The sequence below is a fragment of the Calliphora vicina genome, chromosome 5 (genome assembly GCF_958450345.1).
Source record: "Calliphora vicina chromosome 5, idCalVici1.1, whole genome shotgun sequence".
Taxonomy (NCBI): domain Eukaryota; kingdom Metazoa; phylum Arthropoda; class Insecta; order Diptera; family Calliphoridae; genus Calliphora; species Calliphora vicina.
In genome coordinates, this window is record NC_088784.1 from 101,433,282 (window position 1) to 101,445,644 (window position 12,363).

The 12,363-nt window shown below is 30.5% G+C and overlaps 1 protein-coding gene across 1 annotated transcript; it reads right to left on the minus strand.

Moving 5' to 3' along the window:
* Positions 1-5,917: 5,917 nt before the first annotated feature.
* Positions 5,918-8,475, minus strand: LOC135962307 (uncharacterized). The gene is made up of 4 exons (XM_065514157.1): positions 8,284-8,475; positions 6,395-6,483; positions 6,180-6,336; positions 5,918-6,101 (listed from the first exon to the last, which is right to left on the minus strand). The coding sequence occupies exons 1-4, from the start codon at positions 8,417-8,419 to the stop codon at positions 5,995-5,997; spliced, it is 489 nt and encodes a 162-aa protein (XP_065370229.1). The 5' UTR covers positions 8,420-8,475; the 3' UTR covers positions 5,918-5,994.
* Between the last annotated feature and the right edge of the window lie 3,888 nt (positions 8,476-12,363).

Sequence of the window (12,363 nt, forward strand, 5' to 3'; positions counted from 1 at the left end):
ATAAAACGCAAAATATGCAAAAATATGCAGTAAAGAGCAAAATATGCAAAAATATGCACTAACAAATCGATGCCAAAATTCTCATAATTGTCTGAAACGGATAAATAACTAACTCATATATTTATACGATGCACAGCAAAAAATATGATATTGCATATTTTTGGTTGCCCTGGTGATTAATGAAGTGATTAAGATTTAATCATGTCTATTTGAAGTTATTAACAAATCATTTAAATGTATGGATAATCATCTCGATTTTGAAGTGATTAGAGCTTAATCACGTTTGAGATGATTAACTCTGCAAATGTGAACATAGTATTAGACAAAGATGTTCAACGTTGTTCAAAATCATGTATAAGACGAACTCCATGCTTTTCCAGCAACAAAACGTTAGTTTGCAATATTTGTGTTTATCATTCGATTTATTAAATATTTTGCAACACTTACGTACGCGGTTAATAACATCACTTATATACATACATACATATATTTTAAGATAATGGCGTTCATCTATCTCTAATGTAATCATTATAAATGTCATCCTCAATATCACTTTCGATGACCGTTTCAAAATCACATTCAACTCCATTTTAATCTAAGTTAATATTTTGATTATTAATTGCGATTCTTCTAATATTTCGCCAGCTACATAAATAACAAAAATTTTATTCCGTACCTTTTATTTTCAATGGTTCAAGTCCTAGTTAAAAATTTTGAAAGATTTGTTTTTAGAATTGTAACTTCTTGCAGTAATATTTATATATAAAAGAGTAACGTTACTGACTGACTGATTCATCATCGCACAGCCCAAACGGCTGAAGCTAGAATCATGAAATTTTAACTGTGGGTTCGTCCCTCCCCAAAACGATCCGATAAGAAGGGATTTTTTGAAATTCGAACGTTTAGGGGGTAAAAAAGGGTAAAAACGGGTAAATTCGGTAACCTTATATCTTCAAAACTAATAAAGATACAAAAAAACTTAAAATTGCATGTTACTTCATCTAAAAAATAAGCTGACAGGTGTTTCGTACTTTTTCGAAATTTGAACATTTTAGGTTAGAAAACGGGTAAAAACCGTATTTTGGTACTTTTTTGGCACCCTATGTATCTTTTACACCAATAAACATATAAACAAATTTTAAATCGCATTCTTTACTTAACAAAAAATAAAATTGTGTTTATTTTTGGTACTTTTTCATAAAATATGTTTTTCTATAGTATGACATAGACATACGAATATTTTATTATGAACTCCCACCACGATGCAGATTTTTATTTGAATAAAATTTTACCACCGCAATGGGGATAAAAAAAGGTACCAAAAAGGGGATAAAATCGGGAAAATACATTATATTTGAAATTATTAAGCCAATTTTGATAATTTTTTTAATGTTGGTTCCTGTTTTATACAAAAATTAACTAACAGGGTGTTATTTGGAACTCGAGTACCAAGGTGTATATTGGGGCAAATCCGGGTAAACAGTTTGGTACTTTTTAAAACATATTTATTCTTGGGCACATTAACACAGATTTTAATATTTTGAGACATGCCTGTAGCATAAACAATTTTGGCAAAATGGAATATTTTTAAATTTCAAACTTGAAATTTTATCCTAATGGTACTTTTTTAACATTTTAAATTATTTCAGTTATCGACATTAAAGTTAGCTGATATGTATCTGAGTGAAGTTAATGTTAGGAATAGGGGATAATATTTAGGTACCAAAATGTGTGAACTGAACTATAGGTACTTTTTTGTACTTCTAATGGTACTTTTTTGAAATTTCTATAACAATGGACTTAGAAACATGAAATTAAACATATATGGTCCTAAGTGAGTAAGAATTCTAGGGGGAGACTTTTTGGTACTTTTTCTTTATTGGAATGGTACTTTTTGTAATTTCTTCACCAATGAACCTAGAAACATGCTATAAAGCTTATATGGACTCAAGTGAGTGGAAATTCACAAGGGGCTGCTTTTTGGTACTTTTTCTATATTCTAATGGTACTTTTTGAATTTTCTGTAATAATGGACATAGAAATATGAAATTAGGCGTGTCCCAAGTGAGTGAAAATTCAAGGCCATACTTCTTGGTACTTTTTCTTTGATCTCATATGTACTTTTGTGAATTTACTATAATATTGGACCTAGCGTTTCCAAGAAACCGAAGAATTTCAAAACCGCGGTTTCGGTTTTCTGATAATTTATTAAATATTATGTATTATAGAAACAAAATTAGTTGATAATATAGGAAATGATATACAAATCTAAAATTCAAACTTGACGGGTTATGGTTTAGTGAATGCGAATTTAAAAGTGATAATCAATGGTACTATTTCCTTATTGCAATGGTACTTTTTGAATATTTTATAATAATAAACCTAAAAATTTAAAATTAGGAACACATTTTGCATTTTCTATAATAATGGACCCAGAAATATGAAATTAGACATTTACAATTAGATTCACAAAGTGAGACTTGATAGTACTATTTCCATCTTCTAATTGGGGTGGCGAAGCGCACCGGGTCAGCTAGTATTTATATATTTATAAGTCCGAAAGTCCCTTTGTCTTTAGTTATTTGTCGAATTTCAGAAACAGTACAATTTTTGTGAGTCATTAGTACTTATTTAAATTTGGAATTATGAAAACTTTTAAGAAATTTAAGAAATTTAAATATATACCAACATTTATTCGTTTTATTATATTATTCTACATAAAATTGTTCGAATAATTATTCGTATGAAATTATTCGATTAGTCGAACGATCATTAGTCGAATGAATACCCTACTATTGTCCCAACACCCACCATAAAGTGGGTGTTGGGACAATAGTTCAGGATGTTCAGGATCACTTTCTGAGTCGATTAAGCGATGTCCGTCAGCTCATGTAAAACCTGTAATCAATCTACGGGTCCCAATTTCAAAGATAATTCGACAAAATTTGGTACAAGCTTTTTATTGTACCAAGGACAAATCCTAATGAGTTTAGTTAGAATCGGTACATTATTTATCCTAGCCCCCATACGATTGCCCTATCTGAAAAAGTTAAGCTCTCATAAATATCTTAGTTATATGAAAATCCAAACCATAATTATAGGAAGCTGAATTTCAAATTTTATCAGGTAAGGACTTGGCTTCTCTATAACTGCGATAAGGTACTGGATACTCCTGCTCAGAGTCCAGATTTAAATCCAATTTATGAAGTTATCTGGAAATAAAAGGCGTCCCAAAAACCAAGGTGAGTTATGAGCTGTAATTTTAGAGGAATGGAATAAAACACCAACAGAATAAGTGCAAAAATTGATTTATTCGATGATCCAGCGTTTGCAAGCCTTGATTGATGCAAATGGTGGCCACACAAAATATACCCAGCAAAAACATCGCTTAAAAAGCTACAATGTCTTTTTAATAATGTCTTTTTTAATAACTTACTTTTTAAGTAGTAAACAAACAAAACAAAAAAACTGTTACTTTTTTTCAATTTGCCCATTTTTTTATTGCATGTTTATTTTTAGAAAACCAGAAAAGAATATTGTATTACTGTGTGAAAATCATTATTTGATGCACAATTAAATAACTAAGCAGTGGTGTAGTGAGCACAACGGCAGACTACCAAACAGAAGGTTGCAGGTTCGAATCGGGTCTGCGACTCATTTTTTTTTTATTTTTTGTTTGCAAATACAAAATTCTATAAATAACTCTACTAACAAAACAACATATTTCCGGCCAAAATATAAAGGATTACTTTTGGGACATCGCGAACAAAAATAATGACTTCTTACAGTAGAAAAATAAGTAGACGAATCGTCAAATTCCCCTTATTTTTCGGCTTATTTGTAAGTAAAGTTTTTGCTGGGTAGAGCATCCTTCAATTAAAGGTCCATCTCATTTTTTCATATTTATCGACTTTGTTTTTCGATACAAATTTAATAGAAAAATCTTGTATATTGTGATCATTATCAATTCTGCAACTAATTTTTGACATTTTTTATTTCCAAATACGTAACGTTATTTACCGTGTGATAGTGAAATAACTTTGTATGTATTTAAATAAGATATAGAGTTATACAAATATGCAGCTTTATCGAGGATCGGTGTTTTACCTTTTTAGAATTTTTTACTCAAACCTAAATTTTTTTTTAAATTGTCAAAGTTTGGATAGGTCTGGAGGTGACTTTTCGGATTATGTACAAATTTTATATAGTGCCGAAGAAAATTTGTTTCTGCAAAAGAAAAAAATATAGAGATTTTTTTTGGGGAAAAACGTAAAAAATACTGTAAATATAATAAAAAATAAGAAAATAGCTGATATTTAAAAAAAAAAATGTTTACCCTCTAAAAAACCAAAAAAAGATCGAGCAGAATTAAAAAAAAACAAGTAAGAGTGCTATATTCGGCTATGCCGAATCTTATATACCCTTCACCTTTGTTGTGGATGCATTATTATTTTTTATAATTAGTATATAGGTATGTATGTACATTGCCCACTTTCAGCGTACAGCATCCTAAATTTATCAAGAACACAAAAAACAACAACAACGCCAAACGAAACAAAACACCAAAAGAAAAAACAAAATACGCAAGCCAATGAAACCAACACACATCCAAACATACGTTTAATTGTATAAAAAACAACAACGCCAAAAGAAACAAAACACAAAAGAAAAACAAAATACGCAAAGCATATGCTTCCATCCAAACATACGATTTGTTGCTTATTTGACAAAAAAACCAACACACAACCAAACAAACGTTTAGTTGTATAAAAAACAACAACAACGCCAAAAGAAACAAAACACAAAAACAAACAAAATACGCAAAGCATACGTCTTGTTGCTTTTTTGTAAAAAAAACCAACACACAACCAAACAAACGTTTAGTTGTATAAAAAACAACAACAACGCCAAAAGAAACAAAACACTAAAAAAAACAAAATACACAAAACTTGCACATCCAAACATACGTTTTGTTGTTTTTTTGTCAAAGCATGCAATACATTGTGTTTTTTGATGAAATTTTCAGAGGTTGTCTCGGATTTTTGCTCATATCTCCGTTATTTATGGACGGATTTTGCTGATTTTAAATAGCAAAATTCTCGAAAGTATGTCTGACAGAATTGTTGAAGATTTGGATCCCGGAGATATCTGGATCCCGGAGATATCTGATTTCAACAGACAGACGGACAGACAGACAGACAGACAGACAGACAGACGGACATGGCTTAATCGACTCCGCTATCTATAAGGATCCAGAATATATATACTTTATAGGGTCGGAAATGAAAAATGTAGAAATTACAAACGGAATGACAAACTTATATATACCCTTCTCACGAAGCTGAAGGGTATAATAAATAAACCTAAATATCTCTTGAACTAAAAGAGTTAACTTACATATACATGTTTTGTAGATCTCCTTAAGGACTATTTATATTTTAGCTCATTCGGATCATAAATACATTTTTTGCGATTTTTTACAAAAAATTTTGATCCAAGGTGGCGTGTAATTTTGCTAATTAAGCGTAAAGAGCTTTATTTACAACTTTTGTATCTTTGGTGATCGCTACTGAAATTTTTCAAATGTTCGCAGAATATTTTAATCCTTAAATGTCCTTTTTTAAATGACTTTTTTGATTTTCTCGAAAAAAGTGTCAAATTGACCCCTAAAGAGAGGAAATAGAGGGTTAAGATCTTCCACGAAATTGATCCCCATAAAGTTCGACAATATAACTCTGACAATAAAAATTCTCTCAGACATTAACTTACAACTTTTTTTTCAGTTAGTGTAATGATCCCATCGACCAAAAAATTAAAACTTTGGTACACTGTAAAAAAAAAACATGGTCTTTCAGAATTATAGGGTCGCTATTCTGTTCCAAAAATGCTGTTGGACAGTGTTTTAAACTAAATTAAATTAAACTTGAAACAAAAATGTATTTATTAGACATGTTTAGATAGAAAACTTATGAACAATTAAAATCAAATTTAAGTTTAATAATAACCGATCTGGCTGCCTCTAATTACTCGACCTGGCATTTGACTTTTCTCTTTGCGTATATCTTTATGCAAAGCATAAATGATCAAAGCTAGAATACCAGCTGAAAATATACATAAATAAGATATGTAATGTGAAATTTCAAAATAAAATAATGTGGAAATATTTTCTCTTAACTTACCAATTAGAACTAAATCCGAAACCAGTATTCCTACATTTGTAGATAGGGAAATAACTGCGACAATGACAAGAATTATGACAAAACCGAAACGAGATCTGTTGACATCGAAACCAATGGCATTAAGTATCATCCAGGGAAGCATCAATTGATGGCGTCTCTATAAATATTTGAAATGATGCAGTTCCTAATAAATTTATTTAGTTGGACTTACTCACGTTTATAATGCCCGTTATTTGTAGACTGGGTACAAGGATCATTATTAAACATACTATTATTACTGAATTTAAAAGTGACATATAAATGGCTAGATTTGAAGATAACAAAAAAGAATTATTAAGTATATTGTTTATTAGTTATTAAACGGGTTCATTTTGCAATTTTGCAGGGAAGGAAGGCACAAATTAATGATAAAATATAAAAAATATGATACTTGCTGTAATACTCGTAACTATAAAAAACAAGTAAGAAAGTATGGTCGATCAAGCCCGACCATATAATACCCTACAGTGTAGGGCCTACACTAAGTAAAAGAGCAAAAATATTTTTCTTTTAAAATTTCAATAATTTATATTTTTGAGTGATTTTCGGAAGTGGGCCTTATATGGGGGCTATAACCAATTCTGGACCGATCACCATGAAATTAGGTCGTGTGATTTATGTCTATATGAAAGTTTACTATGATGAATTTTGTGAGTATACCAACATTTTTAAGCGATTTATGCACTTTAAAGTGATTTTCGGAGGTGGGTCTATATGGGAGCTATAACTAATTATGGACCGATCGTAACAAAATACGGGTTTCTCAGTAATAATTCACAAATGTCTTTCTCACTTTTAGATATTGATCAAAAATTTATACCTACTATGTATTTTCAAAATTAAAATTTTGCGAATGGTCTTGCATCATGGCAAATGCAACATTTTAAAGGTTTTTTTGTGTATTTTGTTATCGGATTAGGGTAAAATTTTGCATTTGCAATGATGCTAAACCATTCGCACTTAATAGGGATCTTCGCTACTGTATTTTTCCCAAATTGTATAATTTACGCAATAAATGTGTAAATCTTATAATAGAGTTAAATAAAAGAACATTTCGTCCTGTATAAAAAATACGTAACATGTTTTGTTCGTTTGTTTGCTACTTTAACTTGATTTGGAAAGTTTCCTTACAAAAAATAAAAAAAATATATTGGAAAATATTACGATCCAAAATAACTGCACATCTTTTGAGGCCAAGAACGAATCAAGCCAATATCAGATACTCTGTTCCAAAGTGAAGCGTATTGCAGAGAGAACGTTCTGCTTCAATCGAAACAAATAGAAGTCGGACGGGGTAACGTTTGGACTATAAAGCGGATGAGTCAAAACTTCCCAACCACTTTATTTTAAGTGGTTTTTAACAGGTACTGCAGCATTTCAGACATAAAAAACATCATTCAATGTGTTTTAGCTTCAATTCGTATTTCCCTGCTTTTGGATGAATCCTGCTTCCTGCAAACGTTTTGAGTTTGACAACTATCTTTTGTTGAGTTTGACAACTATCTTCATTGAGTATCGCCTCAAATTCTTGGGTATTTCAGTCACGGACAACCAGCCAGACATAACGATTTTTAATTATTCGAGTTTATTGATCATTAATCAGTCGATTGATCATTCAAAAAATAAATATTTGCTCACGTGAAATACATACATATCAGTTCCACTTAATTGATTGATTTTTTTTTTATACATTTTCAACAAAATGATTTTCTTTAAAACTAGATATGAAGTAAGTAGTTATTAGATTTGGAAAATCCAAAAAAAAGGGGGAATTACGAATCCCGAGCGGGATTTCATGACTAAAAGCGGGACAATCCCGCGAAAATCGGGACATTTGGCAACCCTATCTCAGATATTTTCAAATGATATGAGAAATTGTTAATAATTCGAATATAGTATTTAAAGGAATATTTAATAATAAAAAAATTGTACATAAAACTGAAAGAATCTTTAATCTTCTGAGTTCATTGTCCGATTAGACTAATATTTGCAATTATTACCAATTTGTTCCTTCATTCCCTATTTTTGTCTTAAAAGAAAGTTCTTACAAAGTTGTTACACTCACCATATTCATCTTTCCGCCGCTGATTCGGTTCATTGTCTGGTTTCTTTATTTTCCCAATGGTATTGCACGCAAAATATAAGCACGCACTGTATGTCAGAATATTGAAAAGATAATTCTTTATTTTTTTGTTAAACATTTTTTTTTAATTTGAGCAGCCTGCGAACTGTCTTTTTAATCAAATGAATTCTCTGAAAGTCACTAAATTATTGAATTGAATTACATATTAAGAAAGTTGCTAAACACATCAAATACAAATTGCATTTCATTCATGAGAGATAGAGACACAAGCTTTATTTATAATAAGAGAACAAAACTGAATTACTCTTATTAAAAATATACAATTGAGCCGACAGTGGAAACCACTTATGCAAATGATCGTTATATCTTTTCGATTATATTTAAATGATGTGTTTGTCCGAATTTTGATAAAAAGTTCAAATTTTGAATTAAAAACCCTCTTTCTTTATGGCCAGTTTACAAAATGATACATTCTTATACAATCACCAGGGAATTCACATTCAGTAAAATTTCGGATTTTAATACACATTTCGATGATCTTGCCATTATTACCAATCTATAAGCAGGTGGACATACATACATAGCTTAATTGACTTAGAATTTCATAAGGATCAATAATACTTATACATATATCTATACATACTTTATTGGATGTTAGAATGATTATTTCTCAATGTTACACACGAAATGAAAAACTTATATATACCCTCATTTACCACATATGGTGGTGGAGGCAGGGTTGTCAGATTTGTTTTACCTTCATTGGAATCTATCGATTTTGTCATAGAATTTGAAACGGAATTACAAAATATACAAATGGAGGAATATGATATAGATATTTTAAAAGAAAATGGTTTTTTGTACTTAAAAAAACTTTTAAACGAAATGCTTAAACGGTTATCAGGAAATATAAATCATTTTAAAGTATATAATGAATTTCCAATATTAAAATTGGAAACTCTTTGACACAAATCAAATTTTCGGTAGCTAAAAATTCATTAACTTTAGTTTTAAATCCAAAAGTATCTGCAGAAGAATATGAATTGCATTGGACAGAATTAGCATATATCAATTGGAGTTAGATCTGTAAAGATGAAATTCCAACAGATTTGTTAGATTTTTGGCCACAAGTTTACAATTATTGCGATACAGCTGGAAGATTTCACTTTAAAGGCTTAGCATTGGCCGTTCTAAATATGTTAATTTAAATTTTTTATTATTATAGAATATGTATTATTAGATTTAAACCGAAATAAATTGTCTTTATAATACAGAGAGCCTCAAAAGTGAGTAAACATCAGTCTGACTTAAATCTTTTTTTTTAGAACCGAATCTATTATTTAGCACAATCTCCAACAAACCGAAACTTTTCCATTTTAATCGATGGATAGATTTTAGGATTTTCATTATTTTTAAAAAAAATCAAATAATTTCTGGTTCTTTGTACATAAAATAAGTATGTTACAATAAAGAACTCCAAAAAATTATTTTGGCGATTTTGCGTTAAGCTTTTGGCGATGGATGTATAAAAAAAATCTGACAACCCTGGTGGATGTTGCTTTTTGTTCTCTTTAATTCTCTCAGTTAACATGAAAGTGAGTACGAAGATTTAGCTTTCCCTGTTACCTAGCCCCCTCATCGAAAGAAGCAGAAACTTTTGTCAATTTTAAAATTTAAATGCAACGTGTGCAGCCTATACGTATTGTGTATGTATCTTATTATTGAAAGAAGAAACTGGGGATTTCCCTTCTTAATTACTGGTGTTTTTTCTAAATTACGGTGCAACTTCAGTGTTAACTGAATGGTTTACAAAATTCTTTGCAACAGAAGTTGAATCTTATATGAAGAAAAAAAGGTCTTGAATTTAAAGTTTTGCTGATTATAGACAATGCACCCGGTCATGCTTATGTGGAACATCCAAACATTAAAGTCGAATTTTTTCCACCGAACACAACTAGCGTTATTCAGCCTTTAGATCAAGGAATAATTTCCACTTTTAAAAAAATAAAAGTTACATAAAAATCATTTAACAATTCATTTTAAACGAACTTGAAAATGAACCACTTACGTTAAATGAAGTTTGGAAAAAATTTACAATTTTGGATTGCATTATTCTGGCAGCATCAGCGATCTCTAAACTGCAACCGCAAACATTAAATGCATTCTGGAAAACTACATGGCCAGATTGTGTTGCTAAAAGTACGCTGACGCTGACTAATGAAATTATAGATTTACCTCATCAAATTGGAGGAGATGGATTTGATTCGCCAAACCACGATGATTTAGAAGAACATTTAGCTGTAGAACCATTAACCGACAATAACGACGCACAGTGGTATGAGAATAAAAAAAGAGGGAAATAAATCTGTAACTTCTAAACCCTTACGCCGATTTGAATGAAATATCACATGCGCAAAGAGGAAGTGTAGTCGAGTTTAAGTTTTAAAATTGGACCTCATGAGCCCACTAGGAGCGGGACCAGGGGTTCCCAAAGTAGGACACCTCGGGTATGTTCAATTTTTAAAATTATCCTATTTCTTCGTTCCGATTTAAAAAAAATTATACATACAGAATCTCCTCGTCGAGCACTACATAAAACCTCGTCGTAGCTATCAATTATCTCTTATAGCTTAAGAGATATTCGCATTTGAAAATTTAATTTTCAACATTTTTACCCACCCTACTCCAGTTTTTTGGTGACCGCGGTTCAAAATATTCCCCGATTTTATCCATTTTTCTTTTATAGGATTAACAATAGATCTATATATCAAATAAAGAAAGAAGTGTTTAAAAATCATGACTGAGTCCAAAGTTACATGCATTTGAATTTAAAAAAATTAAAAAGGCGATTTTTCGCAATTTTTTTGGGAAAAAAGTACTTTTATTCTTTTTAAGTTATCTAAGAAATTTCTAAGAGGATGTATAATGACTTTGTACTTTTTGAAAAGCCAACTTTACACAAAATATTCTAAATGAAACAAGAACTTATAATTTTTGATATGGAGGGGACCAGGTAAATTCAAAAAAAAGCCTATTTTTTATGTTAAATTCAACTTTAGGGCAAAAATTCTGAAATCGCATAGTCGATATCAAAATATAGTAACCTACTTTAGATGGCCCAATATGTTCTTAATTATGTTGTAAAGGGTTCCGATAACGCCGCCCGTGGTATGGATATTATAGCCTAAAAACGAAAAAATACCATTTTTGGGATTTTTCAAGACTTTTTTGGGAATTGCGGGATACTTGATACAAAATTTCAAATTTTTTTATTATTTTTCAATTTTAAATAGAAAAATCTACATAACTGTGAAAATTCAATAAAAGATATTCATAAATAAAAATTTAATTTCAATTTGAAAAAGTTGTATCTATGCAAAAACTCAATAAAAACCATATTTTTGTCATATTTTTCAAAAAAGTATTCCATGAATTTTTTAATTGTCAAAAGTTATATATATTTTTGAAACAAAATCAAAATCCTCTATCCATTGATATATAACATGTCTACCTTATGTTTTTCACGTGGTAAATTAATTAGGGAAAACTTAACAACTCGCTGAGAATTTGAAATCTGAAATCGCAACACAAATAGTATCATTTTTAAAATTGAACATACCCGAAGTGTCCTATTTTGGGTACTCCTGGCCCAGCTGCTGGTGGACTCATGAGGTCCAGATTCAAAACTTAAACTCAACAACACTTCCCCTTTACGCATGTAAAATTTCATTCAAATCGGACTAAGGCTTTATAAGTTACAGATTTATTTCCCTCTTTTTTTCCGGACTAAGGCTTTAGAAGTCACAGATTTATTTCCCTCTTTTTATACCCTACACCACCATAGTGGTGAGGGTATTATGCTTTTGTGCAGATGTTTGTAACGCCCAAAAATATTAGTCTAACACCTACCTTAAAGTATTCCGATCGACTTAGAATCACTTTCTGAGTCGATTAAACGATGTCCGTCCGTCCGTCTGGTCGGCTGGCTGGCTGTCCATGTAAACCTTGTGCACAGAGTACAGGTCGCAATTTTGAAGATATTTCGATCAAATTTGGTACACA

Coding starts and splice junctions, on each gene's coding strand:
- LOC135962307 (XM_065514157.1), bottom strand. CDS start 8,419: ATGTTTAACAAAAAAATAAAGAATTATCTTTTCAATATTCTGACATAC. Junction 6,484..8,283: donor GCGGCGGAAAGATGAATATG/GTGAGTGTAACA, acceptor CTTCAAATCTAG/CCATTTATATGTCACTTTTA. Junction 6,102..6,179: donor TTCGGATTTAGTTCTAATTG/GTAAGTTAAGAG, acceptor GTATATTTTCAG/CTGGTATTCTAGCTTTGATC.